The sequence below is a fragment of the Triturus cristatus genome, chromosome 10 (assembly GCF_964204655.1).
Source record: "Triturus cristatus chromosome 10, aTriCri1.1, whole genome shotgun sequence".
NCBI classification, from domain to species: Eukaryota; Metazoa; Chordata; class Amphibia; order Caudata; family Salamandridae; genus Triturus; species Triturus cristatus.
In genome coordinates, this window is record NC_140593.1 from 69,096,027 (window position 1) to 69,115,170 (window position 19,144).

Below are 19,144 nucleotides of genomic sequence, written 5' to 3' on the forward strand. Positions count from 1 at the left end.
TACATTTCAAGATAAAAGTAGCCAGGAAAAAGCAAATCTCTTCGTTCTCTAATGAGAATAAAAGTATCAGTGCTGTTTCTGTAGTACGAGTATTATATTTAATAAAAATTGGCTTAAGGTATTTTAACCTAAGAAAATGATAAAATTTACAAAAAAGTAAAAAGTGGCGACTATTCTGTCGGGAAATACTATCGCACGGACAGGGTATATCTGAACTGGTTCTTGTGTTTGGAAATGCAACCAGATGGTGAGCAATACCCAGTCTAACGCGTGTTAAAACATACTGATGGGAAGGACGGGTCACATACGCAAGATAGGGTTGGAACCCCGAAGTTAAATTTAGATCTTTATAAAATTTCACGGTGACAAGGTTGCCAGAAATTTTATCTCGCTCTGCCTTTCGAAAGTTTAAAAACGCTGTCTTGATTTCTTTCTTTGAAATAGAAACAACCTCCTCTGGCTCGCGGAGTGCATCTATATTGAAAAGAAGAAGATACCAGCGGTGGATGTATCTCAGCCACTGTATGCGTGAGGAGTGGTCCAGGCCTATACAATCAAGAATAATATCCTGAGTGAATCGAGTCTCTGGTTTAGCCCAAATAGAACGCCACAATAAAAGTGGCCGGACTGCTGCTAAATCAGAGATAAACTCGATCCCAACTTCTTCGTGAATCAGCAGAGTGGAAGCAGAAGGGGGAACACATAACAACCTTCTTAAAAACTTGTTTTCCTCCTTCTGCAGAGATGTACCCACACTATGGCCCCATACACCTGCCCCATACAGTGCAGAGGAGACACAACGAACATTGTATATGTTCATCATGTCTAAAATGCTACGTGAGCCGAGTTTAGAGGCAAAACGAAAAATACTGCCGGTAGATCGCAGCATTTTTAATCTTATGGAATCAAATTCCGAGGTCCATGACCCGATATTATTAAATGTAATTCCTAGATAACAAAAGGACTTGACAGGAGTCAACTTTTCCTTATCCAGAAAAAAGGTATGCTTTACCTGCTTAGCTGCCCGACCGCATGACATAACATACGTCTTAGTTTTATTCACGCGTAGCCGCCTAACTTGAATAAAATGAATAAAATTGTCAATTAGGCGCTGAAGGCCCAACTGTGTACGGGATATGAGAACAGCGTCGTCCGCGTAAAGTAACAGCGGAACAGGTTTACCACCAATCAAGGGGGCATCTGCTGGGATGTCAACCAGTGAACGGTCGACGTCGTTAATAAAAAGGGAAAATAGCAACGGGGCCAAAACGCATCCCTGGCGTATGCCCCGAGACACTTTGAAAAACGGGGTACATTCGCCATGGGTGCCATAGCGAACTTTGCAGGAAAGTTTTTCGTAAAGTCTAGCTAAAAAGTGGACTATTTCCCTCGGAGCCCCTGCATCTAGCAAAACCTCCCAAAGAATAGTGTGGTTAACCAAATCAAATGCACTGCTCAAATCAGCAAAACATAAAAAAAGGTTGCCATTTTTAGCCACAGTATATTTATTAATTAAAAGGTCCAAATTTACGCATTGCTCCAATGTGCCCAGGCCTTTCCGAAAGCCATATTGGACTCTAGTTAAAATGTTAAAATCAGCTGCCCAATCTTCCAACCTCTTGAGCAAAATCCTACTCATCACCTTCACAGAGGCGTCCAATAATGAAATTGGACGATAGTTGGAAGCCTCTGATTTATCACCTTTCTTGTGTAAAGGAATAATGACTGATTGACCCCAAGTGGGCGGGGGGTTAGTTTCTGCCGCACAATTAAATAACCTCGTCAGGATGGGAGCCCATAGTGCTGGTTCATCTTTGTATAAATCCAGCGGGAGCCCATCGGGGCCAGGGGCCTTACCTCCTTTGCTTGAAGAAATTGCTTCATGGCTTTCTTCTAAAGTAATTCCCAACGGAAGGGGTAGCCATGAGATAGACTCAGGTAACATTAGCTCAAGAGGTAACCCGTCTGGGTTAAAGATTTTGGAAAAGTGACTGACCCAATCGCTACATGCCACATAAGATGTTAATTCTGGAACATCTTCCTTATTGAGAAACGGGCTGTTAATGGTTTCCCAGTACAGTTTGCAATTTTTGGTCTCAGCTGCTTCCTTCAACTTATCCCATGACTCGGACTGTAATACCCTTTTCCTGGTTTTAATTGCTGTTTTATATCTTGCCCTACAAAATTGTATGTCCGTCTTAACACGTGGGTTAGTGCCTAGAGCATTCTTTAGATCATGGAGGGCGACTATACAGGTCTTATCAAACCACCCTTGCTTCGGACCGCTCTTTGATAACGAGGCCTTAGTAAAAATACCATCAATAGTACTATTCATGGAGATAAAGTGGACTAATAAACAGCCTAGGTCACAATCATCCTCCAAGCAGAAACTAATTTGGTTCTTACATCTGGTGATGACCTCCTTCTGCTTAACCTTGGAATTTAGACCAGTCCATTTGATCCTTAGACCCTTCGGTCTAATAGGTACTAAGTCAGTAGAACATTTCCCACCTGAAACCGTCGAGGTACCATGCCTCAAAAGGGTAATACGAAGGCTATTATGGTCACTGAGACTTTCTTCATTTACATGCAAATCAGTGAAACCTCCACTGCTAGACAACAGGATATGATCTATAAATGATCCTGCATCTCTACCTGTAAATGTAGGGCATATTTTCGCCTGATTGTTTGTGTTGCAATTTAACAGGTTCATGTCTAAAGTGACTAGCATATTATTTAATGTGGAGCCATAACTGCAATGTTGAAAATGAGGAGAATCCTCCCTCACGTCCAAACCCCCCCAATGACTACTCATTGCTGCACCAAAGCCACAGATGTTCCCGTTGGACAAATGGCAGGGCTGCAAGTTAAAATCCCCTGCCCAGACAACCTCGGCCATTCTTTTCGAGATACCAAGGGCTTTGGTTATTTCCCTTTCTAGAGGCGGTAGAATATCCCCTCTAGTAGCATCAAAGAGGTTGTTATAAAAGTTTATCACAACTAAATCGATATTCTTTTTACACTCCAACCTTATAACTTGGCTATGAGCCCCAACTGTCGTGCTGTATTTAACTGTACAATCGCACAGCTTGGTAGATATAAGCAACAGGAGGCCCCCCTTAGCCCTACCCGAGCTCGATTTGGTGGCTCTGAGACAGTGGGATATGTACCCTTCGATGTTAATAGGATCCAGACACCAGGTTTCCTGCAACAAAATTAGGTCAAATCCCTCCCCCAAAAAACTGGTCCAGAAGGGTGTACCCAATTTACTGGCAAGGCCAGCTATGTTCCAGGAAACAAGGGAGAGACCTGTTGGTTTGCCAGAGTCACCAACTACAGATTGCTCTGGCTGGATAGCTCGTAATAAATTAGAACCAACTTCCCGAGAGATGATATCTGGACTTAATCTGGGAATGACAGTATCTGTACATACATCATAACTATCCCTGTTTTCTAAACACCAGTAAGGTATTACTGATGACACCATTGGGGATTCGGGGAGTGCAATTAAAGGTGTAACAGGAGAAGCACTCGCCGTGTCTAAATAGGACAAAGGGATGTTTAAATCCAAAGCTTCGGTAGAGCTCAGTCAGTCTACCTCATCCAACACAGCATATCTGTTGGGGTGAGCAAATTGTGAATACAATGAGTCTTGGGAAGGGGGCAGGTTCTGCCATGCTTGCTGCCACTGGGGTTTAACAGGTTGTAGTGGCTGTAAGGGTTGCTGCCACTGATGGGCAGACTGAAATGAAGGTGATGGAAAAAGGGGAGGATGTGACCAATGAGGATTAACATGGTGCTGGGGAAAAGATGGAACATGTAGTGGCTGCTGGTGAAAATTAACAAAATGTGGAGAAAAAGAAGAAGAGGAGTAAAGTGGTTGCTGCCATGATTTGGTAAAATGTTGCGGGGGATACACGGATCCTCTGTTACTTTGTAAAGTGGAACAGGGAGGGTTTAATCTTGAAGGCATCAGTAAAAAGTAAGATAGGGGGAGTGGGTTGATTTGAGTCGCAGGACCACTGTTAGGAACATTACATATATAACTAACTGTCCCTATATCTCTAAAATTAACTGTAATTACATCCCCCGCTATTGTTTTCTTGCTTCTGCCCACCCAATCCCCTCTGCGTACAGTAAGAATTTCACCATTCATACCGTTGGGTAGAGGTTTATGTAGGTGAAACCATTGGGCACATTTGTTTCTTAATTCGACATGACTTTCTTTTACACCCTCCTTCAACGGGGGGACTGCTGTCAACACGACCACAAAAGGGGAAACCTCTGGTGGTAAAGTGATTGACCTAAAACGTGCCTGCTTTGGTTTAGGACCTTCGGGTATATTCGTGGAAAGGGAAGGTGCTAAAAGGGTATTAGATTTCCCTACAACATCTTTTACTTGTGTAGTGGTGGTATTGTTGCCAACAACGATGTGTTGAGAAGTCGAAATCGGTCCCACCACCCTCGGAGTGGGTATAGATGTAGATTGAGCAGAATTACTCCCGGTTTGCATCAAATTAGGTATAACTGGATTCCCGGGGGCTACAGTTACTTGAACGTTAGTTAATACATCTTTAGGGGGCTGGATACATGGTGAACATTTGGGGACTGATTCTGTACTCCCATGTGGCTGATCAGGCCCTTGCCCATTCGTTTTTTGTGGCCATTTCGAATGTATTAAAGACGTAAGCCTATCCAGTTTGGAAATTAGAGGCTTAATTTGTGCTGCTATTGTAGCTTCAAGGTCTAGTTTTAAATCTATTACCAAGTTTTGCACCCAACAAGGAATACCTGAAGTCTTTTGTGGGGTAGGGGAAATCAAATTATGATTCCTAACTGTAACTTTAGCTTTGCTTTTTCTCTTAGGTATAACCTTTGGGAGACTGGTGGCCCTTCCCCAGGAAGCTGTAGGTACAGGAGCTGTTACCACCTCGTTAGACCCACTCAGACATGGGGCCGCTATGGCGGGAGACTGACAGGCCTCTAGGTCTGGAGTAACCTCTAGGTCCGCAAAAGACGGATCCAGGTCTGATATGGCAACCGATAAATCAACAATATTTGGCACAATCGGAGCACTATTGGTGGGTATGGTTAGGGGTAGGGAGCAGACATTTGAAGGCTGCAATGCGGGTGATTTGACATTGGCAAGGGAACCCAGGGATGAACGCTTAGCATTTGCAAGATCCATGGAGACTCTTTTTTCCAGTACAACAATACTTTGATCAATAGTCTCATTTACACGGGAAATAAAAAGGTCTATAGGTCCTGTCACCTGTGTGACCGCCGCAGCTTTTTTCGCACTGCTTCTGGTTCTGTTACGCATGGCCGACATCTGAGCACACAGTCAGCGATAAATGATGTAAAAGGTGGTGGCCGTTGAAGATGATATGCGAAGAAACAGGACACAGTACCGCCTACCTTAGACGTTAGTTGATAGATATAGGCAATAAGTCAGGGATTCAGGGCCAGGGCCGTCCTCATCCGTCCTTGAACGGCCTTAAACGGCCCGCTCTTTGCCCGGTCTTCGCCCCGAGCTGCGTCCCGCGCGCGTCCCGCGTTACGCGGTCCAAAGCGCGTGCTTTAAAGGGAAGTAGATTGTGGGGGCGTGGCGCTGAGAGGGGGCGCGGCTCACGCGGGAAGAGGACCAGCTGGAGTTGTGGAATGCTGGTCCTCGCAGTCCCGGGGCCCGCACCTCACCCTCCTCAGCTGCAGTGTAATCGTTGCCGGCGTCCCAGCGACTCCTCCGGTGGATGAAATGATCGTTGCGCTACTCCAGTAGCGTGACAGGGACGTGACAGGGACGGAAACAGAAACAGACGTCAAGCAAACCCAAAGCGAGTGGCACCCGCGAAGCGGGTGCCGCGAGTTGTTGTAGGGCTTGGCTGGCTGGGGGCGTGGCGCTGAGAGGGGGCGCGGCTCACGCGGGAAGAGGACCAGCTGGAGTTGTGGAATGCTGGTCCTCGCAGTCCCGGGGCCCGCACCTCACCCTCCTCAGCTGCAGTGTAATCGTTGCCGGCGTCCCAGCGACTCCTCCGGTGGATGAAATGATCGTTGCGCTACTCCAGTAGCGTGACAGGGACGTGACAGGGACGGAAACAGAAACAGACGTCAAGCAAACCCAAAGCGAGTGGCACCCGCGAAGCGGGTGCCGCGAGTTGTTGTAGGGCTTGGCTGGCTGGGGGCGTGGCGCTGAGAGGGGGCGCGGCTCACGCGGGAAGAGGACCAGCTGGAGTTGTGGAATGCTGGTCCTCGCAGTCCCGGGGCCCGCACCTCACCCTCCTCAGCTGCAGTGTAATCGTTGCCGGCGTCCCAGCGACTCCTCCGGTGGATGAAATGATCGTTGCGCTACTCCAGTAGCGTGACAGGGACGTGACAGGGACGGAAACAGAAACAGACGTCAAGCAAACCCAAAGCGAGTGGCACCCGCGAAGCGGGTGCCGCGAGTTGTTGTAGGGCTTGGCTGGCTGGGGGCGTGGCGCTGAGAGGGGGCGCGGCTCACGCGGGAAGAGGACCAGCTGGAGTTGTGGAATGCTGGTCCTCGCAGTCCCGGGGCCCGCACCTCACCCTCCTCAGCTGCAGTGTAATCGTTGCCGGCGTCCCAGCGACTCCTCCGGTGGATGAAATGATCGTTGCGCTACTCCAGTAGCGTGACAGGGACGTGACAGGGACGGAAACAGAAACAGACGTCAAGCAAACCCAAAGCGAGTGTGGGCCATCCAAGGAAGATGGTGGGGGGACTGGTCCTGTGACTTGCTCTTTTCGTTCCTTTCTTCTTGCCCTGACAACGCTTAAGCCCATAATATCTTTATTTTATGTATAAAATCTCCCTCTCATCCATGCTTGCATGCTGCATGGATAAGGGTGCTCACTAATGTTCTGAACCTGTGCGACCGGCATTAAAAGACAGGAAGAGTGCAACTACCATTGCTGGCTACCTTGTCAGTTGCTTCACTGTAGACATCACATACCTCAGTTTCTGTAGAAAGGCCCAAGAGTGGCACCTCAGTTTTGTAGCCCAAGTAGTCACCTACAACTACTACTAGATGCCGTCCCTGTAGATACCGCCATGGCCATTGCTCGTCTTTCAGAAGAGCAAAGAGCACACACCTGTCTCATCCACCCAATAAAGGCTAGCAATGAGTGCTATAATCGCCTCCATGACTGGGGACCAGTCAGACGCTAGCCTGCTGGAGAAGACTTGCTCAAAAGGTCAATGGCCTGGACAGGGTGCCAAATGACACCAGAGCCCAGGAGTCTAGCACGTAGGAGGGGCTCATTGTTTTTTGTGGCCGTATACAGGGTGTAGACATGTCACCCAGTGTGTGCTCCGGTGTCGTGCACTGGACATGTCGGCCATTGTTTTAACACAACTGTGGCAGACGTTTGCAAGGTTCAGCTAGATCAGGATTCAGTTCAATGGTGGGAAGTAGAGGCCTCTCCAACATCAGCATTCCAAATTCAGAACTCGCATCCCTTTATCTCACTGTAGGTTCATAGGAACACTCTCAGTGCAGGAGAGCAGGAAATAAATCCAGCCTGAGACAAGACATGGATTTTATACACATAGTGTGAGCGTAAGGAAAGGCCTCAATATGGTCTTTCACTGCAGGTTTGTAGAACTTGCTTAAAATAATGTGTTAAGGAGGCTGGATATTCTGATAAAAGGATCTGTCAACGTGAAGACAGATCCTGGGAAGCATATTTTGCTGACCTTGTGGGAAAAAAAGAATAATAGACCCAGGTAAGAAGCAGTCTGATTCCTACCCCTGTAGGCACCAGGGCTGTCACAGTACTGATCATGAGGAATGGTGCTGCAGGTTCCAAAAGGAAAGAGGAACCCCTCTGATAGCCAAAGGCAACTCCAGAACTGCCTTAGTCTAGAGCTACTAGTCCCCTGCAGCCTGCAGCCAAGAAACCCATCCGGATCCAAAGAATCACTGGCCATCAGGCCTGCCGAGGGACTCGTCCAAAAGTAAATGTTCTAGTGCATTGTTGGAAATGTGGTCCTGACCTTCAGCAAATTTCAGGTAGTTACTGTATTTCCCCCGTACTCCACGACGTTATAGTGACCGAAGGCTGAGCTTGCAGCTGCCAAAGCTGGTTAGAGGCCAGCTCGGCTACCACTTTGTTTGATGCTGTGCCTTGAGGGAACTCTACATCTACAACCGGATACCTCTGTCACCGTGTTGTCGTGATTTTGCACCCCTTTCCTCACCAGCATCGTCTAAGCTTTAAAACCAGCACCCGCGGCTCCTGTTCTTCTGCACCAGGGACAGCCAGGACCACTCTGCACCCGGGCCCTACGAGCCAGGTAAAATTCAACTGACTGTCATGGCCTGATCCTCTGACCCACATCACCTTTCCCCCAATGGTTTCCAGTACACTCGACCTGCAAGTGACCGATTGTCACTAGTGTATTTTCACATTGACCACAATCTCATCATTTTGCAAGATTGAAATGCACCGATTTATTTTTCATTTAAAAATCTATAACTCCGGTTATACTCATCCTATTGTCTTCGTGCCTACATGTATACAAATATCTGCTGTATTTTTATAAATTGGCGTCCGATTTCTTTCGAGTAGTGTCAATGACAAACTGTCCATGTTGGTGCTCTGAAATGCATAACACATGTTCCTCTAGTAAAGCCTGACTGCTCTGTGCACTCGACCAGTACTGAGATAGGGATGCATCGGTGTGAATCAAATGACCTATTCAGGGTATTGTGGGATTATTTCATAGTGGAGCCTAACCAGCCTCACTACACGATAATCCACTTTCCTGCAGTGGCGGATCTGCCCTATTGCATCTCTGGTCAACTAAAACCCCAAAGAAGGTTGTTTCAACTTCACAACACTGACAAACTCGACGACATGCACAGACCTCGCCCCACAAATCCCACAGTACAATCTCTGATGAGAGCAGCGACTCCGCCCCACTTGCTGTGCAGAGAGGGCTGCAGTGACGTGGGCAGGAGTCTAGTGACCTCTGAGGCATCAGGACAAACCATACAACATGGAATGGTAATGTGTCTTTTCTGCAGCCCCTTCCCAACTCTCACACACTCTCCCCACTTACCTCCTTAGCAGACACAGCAAGGGTCGAAGGGGAGGGATTGGAGGGGGCACGACGTACCCACACTTTCTTTTCTATATATGACAAAAACATTTCCCCTACTTTATGCCAAAAGGCAACTGCCCCAGGACAGTTTCTTGCGGCAGTGGAGATGCCTCAGCTGCAGGCGACAGCAGGAAGCCACCCTTCTTGCCAGGGCGTCTGGTGCCTGAAAGAAATGTAACTGTGCACATTTGGTTAATCTGCAAATGTAAAGGTTGCTTTGAATTGATGGAGTCACTCGGATTGTATTCTTTTTAAGAGGTGGTTAAGGTGACCAAAGGAGCTGTGGCGTGGGCGCTTTTAATGGATGTTTATAAAAAAAAGTAACCAAGTAAAGTCTGCGTATTACTCCGATCTTGATAGTGGAAGCACTTTTTTTTTAATCTTAAACCTAAATCTTTCAGTGCACCTTGCGGCAGCCTATCCTGTACTGGGTGTAGCGCAAGCTTAAAAGAATGACCTACATGTTCACAGAGCTCTCTGTCACAGGCGGTGACCGCGTAACGCTAAAAACACACGTCACTATTCCCACTGCACCAACCAGAATTCAGTTCTGGGGCTCTCTGGTTACACACAGCTATCTACAGAGATGGACTTTACCACAGAGGTTCCACAACGAAAATAGAGCATTTCCGCACAAATTAGATTAACTTGCATTTATTTTGTATGTAAAGTGTGTGTTATTTTATATGCAGATACCTTAGGGGGAACGCCCAACAAACCAGTTGCAGAATATTTTGTCCTTTCTAGTCACACCTTTTACCCCCCCCCCCCCCCACTGCACCCAGGATGGCAGGTCCCATACTTTTTGCCACACAGAGCCATGGTGCCGGGCCCCTGTCTGCTCTGCTCCAGCTGACCCCAGCAGATGACGCTGACGTGACCCTCAAGCTCTAAAGTGGACAGTGGGGATCATGCGGTGGGGATTACACAAAACTCTCTCTATGGTTTGTGGGCTCAGAGTCTTGTTTTCAGTCCGTCTGGGGATTTTGTTCCTGCGACAACCGCATCACTCATGAGAATTCATGTACAGCGCAGCCTTCTGTGGTCCATTTGAGGGGATTTTCCTCCAGAATTAAGGTGCAATCAAAAGCTGAAGGTGCTCACATTGCTATAAGAACATCTGCTTTCAGAGTCCAGGATTCCAAGCAGAGACTTCAAGGAAAGTCAAGCTAAACTAAGGGATTTGGAGAAATCAGGAAACACAGCTATAGAATCTAGAACATACCAGCGCATTGCACACCAGGGCCAACAGAGATCCCCTGACAGAGGGGTCGCGCGAGAAGCTACGTGCGCAGCAGCCACAGATGCCTTACCCAGATGTGTGTTCATGGCGCGCGCACAGTACTTGCACATGGCTTCCAGGTCATTCAGCTGCCCTTGCAGATACGAGATCTGGCCTTCCAAGTCTTCCTCCTGAAACAGGGCACAAACGGCACATCAGCACTGGGGCTACAGCTCAGCGGGTTACTGCACACGTGCATACACAGGTCACCTTCATACACCTCCAGAAACGGCCCAGCCTCATGGGGAACTGACACACGTGCACATCTGGGCGACAGAATGCCATTCACACTCAACGCGTCATGGGAGCCAGAGCCAGCTCTGATTGGCAAACAGACATGGATGAAACGCGCTCTGAGGGAAACCTTTGGGTTGACAAGACTCTAGTACCACCACTCTTAGTTGAAACACTTTGGTTTGTAAACGTTTATTATGAAATATTGCTAAAGGTTTCCTCCCAACAATGCGTTGAGAGGGCATATTCTGCTAGTCTAAATCAACTCAGAGTATTTGGGGAAAGATGCCCGTTGCCGGTGCTGCTAATAGTACACTGAAGAACAGCACAACATGCGATTAAATATAGTTATTAAAACTGTGGTAACAATTTCACAAAAAAGGATTGCTCAGAAGAACTTTAAAATTGCTTTTCGACCAGATATGCGTCACCAGGTGATTCTTCTAGCAGTAGTTTGATGCCAACATCCTAATGTCTCCATTTGGCAACATCGTCAATATTATCATCAACACAGAATCCCCTAAAGCCATCATTTACAATTAATATCTATACCTCAACCCCCTCCAAAAAACACAAGCAAACAAGAAAGAAACGCTGCTCACCTTTCATGACACATTTGTGGGCGGCCGCACCACTCTCCGCAGATCGCTCACCGCGCGAATACCCCTTTCAGGTCTCACTGTCCGGAAAACGCGTCTCCCAGCAACGACTCTCCGGCATTGCCACGCGGCACCAGGCGGCCCGGCACCAACTCAGGCACAGGACGTGACGTCACAGGAGTGCACTGGGCACCCATCGGCACGCTGGCGTCTATCGCTCCTCATCGAGGAACTGAGAAAGCCACGAAAGGGACAAACATGGCACAACTGGGACAGCTTGGGATCTTACTAATCACCACACTAGCTGTGGGGACGCTGCATGTTATACAGTTGTTCTGCCCTGAGTGCCAGACTGCATGGCTCTGTCCTGCCCTGAGTGCCAGACTGCATGGGTCTGTCATGCCCTGCATGCCAGACTACATGGCTCTGTCCTGCCCAGAGTGCCAGACTGCATGGATCTGTCATGCCCTTCATGCCAGACTGCATGGCTCTGTCCTGCCCTGAGTGCCAGCCTGCATGGATCTGTCATGCCCTGCATACCAGACTGCATGGCTCTGTCCTGAGTGCCAGACTGCATGGACCTGTCATGCCCTGCATGCCAGACTGCATGGGTCTGCCCTGCCGTAAGTGCCAGACTGCATGGTTGTACTTGACACAGTTTGCAGAGCCATAGTAGGACAAACCCTGGGACATTTTAAGGAAACAGCCTAAATCCCAAAGTTGGGGCCTAGTGGTCCATGACTAACCCCATGGCCTCCCTAGCGGGATCCAACACTGGTTTATCAGGGAAGAAGGAGGCGAGAAAACTGTGGGTAGATTATGTATTCACCAGAAATATCATTACCAAAGGTTTGTAACTGTTTCTTCACAAAAATACATCTTCCAGAAGATTCCTCAGCTGATTAATAAATCCCAAAGCAGCGCCGCCTTTGGGGGTGGGAAAGAGTAGAGCTGTCAACCAAGGAAATAATGCAACACAGCTTGGGCAAAGTATACATAACGGCATCCCTTAGACGTGAGGCAGTAGTGCTTTCCATAAGAATGCGAGGGCAACCACATGGCAGACCACAGATGTCAGCAATCAAGTCGCCTCTGGAAATAGCAAAGAAGAAGCAATAGCCACGGTAGAATGAAAGACCCAACTAGGGGTCCTTCTTAGCCAGGGTATACAAGATTTTGATTTGATAGAGGACCACCCAATTCAAAATGGTGTATTTGGCCGACCCTTAGTCTTCTTAGCTCCAGAAAACCCTACAAAGAGATGGATCTTCACTCTGTCTTAATGAGTCCAGACAATATAAAACACCGTGTGCATAGGGTCCAGCCCGTGCAGCCATTGCTCCTCCTTTGGTAGGATGTGGAGGAGAAAAAATGTTGGAAGGGAGACAGAATGGGCAATATGAAAGGCTGACACTACCCTGGGTAAGAAGCATGGACAGGTGAGAAGAACCAACTTATCCACATAGAAACTTGTACTCGGTGGGAGAGCTGAAAGGGTCAGACGCTCTCCGACCATTTGAGCAGAATGAATCACCACTAACAGAATTGTTTTTAGAGTAAGACGTTGAGCCAGGCAGCTGTGACTAGGCCTGGAGATGAATCAAGAAAGTTGAAACAAGGTTCAGGTCCCACTGAGGCACAGTAAATAGGGTGGGAAGGAACGAATAGCGCAAACCCTTCAGAATGCGCTCCTCTAGTGGAGACTTAAACAAGGAAAGTAGACCAGGAAACAATATATGCTCAGGTAAGTAGTGATACAGGGGGTCATTCATACTATAGCGGGTGTTATACCAGTTCACCAGGTCAGAAGAGACACTGGCACCTGCTCCGCAGGAGCAGAACTGCCCTCCATGAGGAGATCTCTGTACTGCCTTAAATTCTTCCACCATTGCAACAGATGTTTGAGGCACAGCTGATTACCGAATAAGCACCATTTATTTTTCGTCTGCTCTGCATTTATTTTTTTGTATTACAGACACAAACTCTCAAAGTTAAAGTTTGTGGGTGAGACCTATTGCATCTCGTGTGTGTTCTGGACCATGTTGCACATAGCAATCTTAACTAGGCAGTCCAGACACAGCTGCTTTGCCCTAAACAGGGTGGGGTTACTGTCACCGTACCCGGATGGTGCTAAGGGGGATAGACCGCTTGGTCAAGGGGTTCCACCTGGAGAGGCCCCACCAATTAACACCTTGTGATTTTTCCACCTCTAGATGGGGCGGGAAAATCAAGAGGTAAGCGAATAGGACATGAACCAACCTCTATTTTGCCACCATTCCATACTTCCATGCCACATCAAAACCCTTAATGTTCACAACAGCTAAGTATTCATTTGTGTGTGTGAAAGCAAATAAACTATCGAGGTAATGTGAACATAGTATGAACAGGTACCTTGGGACCTTATGGCTTGTGCCTCTCAGTCCTAACTTGAAATGTGACAAGATTATAAGGTGGTTCATGTGGTTCTTGTGAGGTAAAAGCCAATGTTACCCAAAACACAGCACAACATATGGTTGTCCAATTAACGCAGTCCAGAAAAAACACGGGATCTGACAACAAAGTTCTGAGCCTTTTTCTCATTTGTTCTTTGATGTCGTTCTTGAAGATGATCCCAATGAAAGTGGTGACTTGTGGATGCCTTTCTATGTTTAGAGATCTGCACGTTTAGATCTAGGAGGGAATGCCCGGAGCACAGTGGTATCCAGTACTACTCCTATGAACAGCAGGCTCTTGGGGGGGCTTCAGGTGAGACTTGGGCACAAGTAGTATGACACCATCTGCTGAAACTGGCTTTCAACAGCCCGTCATCATGGTAAGAGGAAGCAGCAAAGCTGGTAGTGAGTGGATCCCACCATACATTGCAGATATTTCTTGTGTGACCATAGGATTGGGATGTGTAAACAGAGATACCATCCAGTCTTCTGCATTCAGTGCCAAAAGAACCTGAGCTAGGGACACCATCCTGAGTTCCTCCTTGCGAAAGGAGCGATTTAAGAGCCCAAGTGTAAGGAAATGCCTCTTTTTGCATGATTAGCCCTAAAGTGTTAGACTGATGCTGCTGTTTTTTGTTACTTTGAGAGCCCACTGAGGCCAGCTAACCAGATCTCAATGTCAGTGCTCCGACACTTAAAAATGTATGTTTGATTATAACTTTACTCACTTATAAGTCCCTAGTATATGGTACCAGGAGTACCCAGGACTTGTAACGTAAAGCGTCCTACCAGGGCTGCTGCCCCTATTGTGCCACCCTGGATGTGACAACATCAAAACATGCCTCCTAGCCTGCCACTACAGACTGATACAGCAGTTTTAAGCTGCTAACTTGGCTTCGCCATTTACACTAATTGCAAAGCCCAAGCCTCCCTTTTTTGGACATATAAGTCACCCATACAGCAGGCCTATCGACTCCTAAGGCAGAGCGCAGTATAATATAATAAAAAGTAGGACTCGTATTTTTATATGTCATAACGGTAAAAACCACAAATTGTCATTTTTACTGTGGAAAAGTTAGTAGCCCCATTGGCGAGTAGAGGGTTCCTGCTGACAACTCATTTGTGACATTTTCTCAATGGGACAACTAAAGTTTGCACTTCAAGGCAACAAAATAATTGTTACATTAAACCCAACTTGATGCCTAAGTCAAATTTAATGCAACTGTTAAAGAAATGCAATGTTTACAAAGTGGCCACTCTGTTGCCCAAATTTTCCAGTAGCCATTTGAATATGCTGGCCACAAAACAGCCTTCTGTCCTCCTGGGGATAAGTGTGAACAATAGAGGCCTGCCGCTGGAGGAGTTGTTACCTCTCCCTGGCAAGAAGCCACACAGGGTTTGGGCCAAAATGGCAAGCTTCAAAGGGGAAGTCGCCTTAGAAGGGCAAATGGTGGACGTACACAAGAGGGACTGCTATTTTAGTTCAGGTAGACAGGTTAGCGTTGGGGACAGAGAAGAGATACCAGTCGCCAAACTGGTTTCTCAGTTAGGTTGTGACCCTATAGGGTGGGCTACCAGGCTCTATACAGAGAGAAGGGTTCTGCCATCTTGAGAGTGGGCAGAATAGTGCACTCTGGGATAGCTACTTGACACACATTGCAGGAAGACGACATCTGGTGAGAAAGGTACTAGTAGCCCATTGGCTAGTAACTGCTGTATCCCCGAGGGCAGTTTCTGGGCATAAATATGGCACCCCTGGGACCCAGTCCTCAGATCACATCTGGACTAGAGCGAGGACCGAAGGAGGATTGCCCTGCTGTTCCCTGGACTGGCCAAGAGAGGCTGCACCAACCGTTAGACTGCACCTGCTGATCCTTGGGCTAGCAGAGAGAATTTGGTGCCTGGCTCATGGAAAGGTCGAGCCAGAGTCCCACACAGAAGAGGCGAACTCCAAGAGTCAGTTGACTGACTTTCTGTTACAGCCCCAGGGCCACAAAAGCTGATGCAGCCCGTCAAGGCTAATCAGCCGCTACAACTGCCCGATTGCCACCGACAGTCAACGTGCAATTGGGGAGACCAAGTCCCGTGCACAAAAGTTGCACCAGAGTCTGCTGGACTTGGGAGAGTCATCAGAGTGCAGTTTGGTCGCCCAAGACAGACACTAGCCTTCACCAGAGGGAACCATTGGTTTCACTGTGACAGGAGACCTGTTGTACATTAGCAACTGGACCTTTGGTGGACCCAAGGGGACTTTGAGGGACATCGAGCCCGTGGCTAAAATTGCCCCACCTGAAGTAGCCGCAGGAACCCCCGATGTCGACTGCACAGCATCCTCGGCATCTTCCATCATCTTCCCCATCACGTATCCCCTGCATCAGGACCACTCAGTTGAAGTCTATGGTGGTTCGCCCAGAACTGGGTTTAAGATTGCTTTGGAGACAAGGTAACCGAAGTAAAGAATCCACACAGCAGCAACAGTAGAGGTAAGTGGGATATATTGCATACAGGAGTTTCCCAACTGCCAGTCCAACGTTTACTCAGACCCTAGTCCGCTCAGCTCCCACATCAACATTCTATGGTGAGCTTCGGGAGAAATGGGGTGGAACATTAGTTCCCAAAAATACAGGGGTGGAACGTACCATTAATAAGTAAAGACAATAGTAAAATTACAACAGGAAAACAGAGAGTAATACCAGTAATAATGATAAGAGATTAGAACACATCTCCCTTATACAAACAGAGAAAGAGGAAGAAGGTGGAAAGGCGAAAAAAAAGAAGAGGTGAAAAGAGGGTTGAACGGGAGGAAAGGAGGAAGAGAAAGAAAGAGAGGACAGGAGAGGGAACAGGGAGAGAGAGAATGGTTCCCGGAGGGGACCCAAAGGAGGAGAAGGAAAGGGAGTGGTGCGTCAACAAATCCTGCAAGAGAAAGGATAAATGGTTGACCACATCCCTATACAAGATATGCTGAAAAGGAAAAGTTATTTCATGACAAAATCCCCATGCCACTTGGGCACATTAGTTTTTCTTCTACTGCGTACAACTTTCGAGGTGGTACATGCCTCATTAGCCCTTTCAGTGCTCTGGTTACCACTATTTTGCTCACAATGTGGCACCAACCTGTCCATGCTCCACATTCGTCCATCCGCCATTATAACAAAATTTCTTCTCAACTCTTTTATTCTCTCCGGACCATAGTTTTTGTTATACTTGTTCTGGCTGTTGTCCGGTTTCTTAACTAGGACCAATTGTCCTACCTTCCAGGTACGTTGTTTGGTACCTCATTTGTAGTTGTATTCTTGTTTGTATTTCTTTTGATGAAGCACAATTTTTTCCTTGGCAATTTGTCTATCCCATGTGAATGAGTTGTTTTCGAATAGCCAGTTGGGTCTAAGTTTAGAGCCAGGTTTGCGCCCTCTCAAAAGGCAAAAAGGGGAATAATTGGTCACACTGTTTGGTGTGATATGATAAGACCATAACATGTCTTTATTGGACTGAACAATGGGCTTCTGAGCGACCATAGCCAATTGAAAAGCGTCTTTGATCAATCTATTGCATCGTTCCACCAATCCATTTGCACGGGGACAATATAGAGGAGTAGAAATATATTTGATGGCCAAACTGACCAGGAATTCCCTCATTTCTTCCGACACCAACTGGACAACATTGTCGGTAATGAGGGTGTGGGGAATACCTTCGCAGGCAAACACCTCCGAAAGAAAACAAATTATGGTTTTAGTGTCCACTCTATTGACAAATTTGATGGTGATCCACTTAGAGAAATAGTCCACCAGGACTAAAATAAATCTTTCCTGCAGTCCTGATATTTGTAAGGGACCAATTATGTCTAGTCCCAGTTTTTCCCAAGCCTTATTAGGAATTTGCACTGGTTCTATGGGTGCCTTCCTGGGGTTTTTAGCTTCATCACTGAGACCACAGGCATGGCAATGTTTTACTAATTCCTCTATCATTGTGTCCATGTAGGGGAACCAATATCCTGAACGCAACTTACTCTTGGTAAGATTTCTCCAAAGATGACCTTCATGGGCAATTTCGCAAATGTGCCTTCTGATTTTTTCAGGAGGAATGATCTTGTCCGACTTAAAAACATTGGTGCCGGCAATAGATAGTTCTTCCCTTACGTTCCAAAACGGTTGTATTTCTCTGGGAAGGTCACCACATTTCTTAGGCCATCCTTTTTTGATATTTTCTGTAACCACTCTTAAAGTGGCATCTCCTGACATGTAGCTATCCCAATCCTCTTTTAATATGGCAGGAATTGCAACTTGTAAAACATCAAAGACTTCGACTACCTCATCTTCAAGTTTATCTATGGGTAGCCTAGAAAGAAAGTCGGCTACATGATTCTTAGTGCCAGGCACATATTCCATTTTAAAGTTGAAACTCTGTAAGGACACCATCCATTTTCCAATTCTAGGAGTGGTTTTTTCAATGTCTTATGAAGCAAATAAGGATACTAGCGGTTTGTGGTCTGATTTAAGAACGAAAGGTATTCCCCACAAAAAATACTTGAAATGATTGGTTGCCCAAAAACATGACAGAGCTTCCTTTTCAATGGTAGAATAATTGATTTCTGCCTCTTTCAAAGACCTGGAGGCAAACGCAATAATCTTCTCTTTGCCCCCATCCATTTGAGAAAGCGTGGCACCAATGCCCTTATTACTGGCATCTGTGGTGAGAAAGGTGTCCCTGGAACTATCAAAGTTCCCAATGCACGGTGCTGAAGCAATGGCTTTTTTTATGTAATTAAACGCACGGTCATGGACCGGTAACCAAACAAATTGTGTCCCTTTTTTCAACAAGTCCCTGATGGGTTGTACCACATCTGAAACATTCTTGATGAATTTCGACATATACTCCGCTAAGCCCAAGAAGGATTTTATTTCCTCTTTGTTGTTGGGAATTGGAGCTTCCGACACTGACTCAAATTAATTTTTGGTTTCATGCCTTCACTGGACAGGGTGTGGCCCAGAAAGTCAACAGATGCGACACCAATTTTACATTTTTCTTTCTTAATGGTAAAACCCGCATCTCTGAGTTTAGCACATACTACCCTCAAATTATTGTTATGTTCTTCTTCATTTGAACCATAGATGAGGATGTCATCCTGAAAACAAATGGTCTTATCCACTCCTTCCAGCACATGCTGCATAATTCTCTGGAAAGCCGCGGCGGCCAGCCCGAATGGCATTCTTAAAAACTGATATGTGCCGAAAGGAGTAGTAAAGGCCGTCAGGACCTGGGAATCTCGATGCAAAGCAACCTGATAGTATGCTGACGAGAGGTCTAACACCGAAAAGCATCTTGCACCATTAATGGTAGACAGCATTTCATTAATTGTAGGCAGCGGATACCTGTCCATCCAAAAATTTGCATTACAATCCTCAGATCAACACACAAACTAATATCTTTTCCCTCTTTTTTGGACGTTATCACTATGGGGGCCAACCATTCCGAG

General features: G+C 46.8%; 1 protein-coding gene across 5 annotated transcripts in view; it reads right to left on the reverse strand.

Moving 5' to 3' along the window:
- Positions 1-19,144, reverse strand: part of TBC1D5 (TBC1 domain family member 5) — a 2,224,639-nt gene that overhangs the window by 134,005 nt on the left and 2,071,490 nt on the right. For all 5 annotated transcript variants that reach the window (XM_085630445.1, XM_085630447.1, XM_085630444.1 and 2 more), the window contains one exon: positions 10,435-10,534. In XM_085630445.1, coding sequence (XP_085486571.1) covers positions 10,435-10,534 — 100 coding nt within the window. The remainder of the gene's footprint in view (positions 1-10,434; positions 10,535-19,144) is intronic.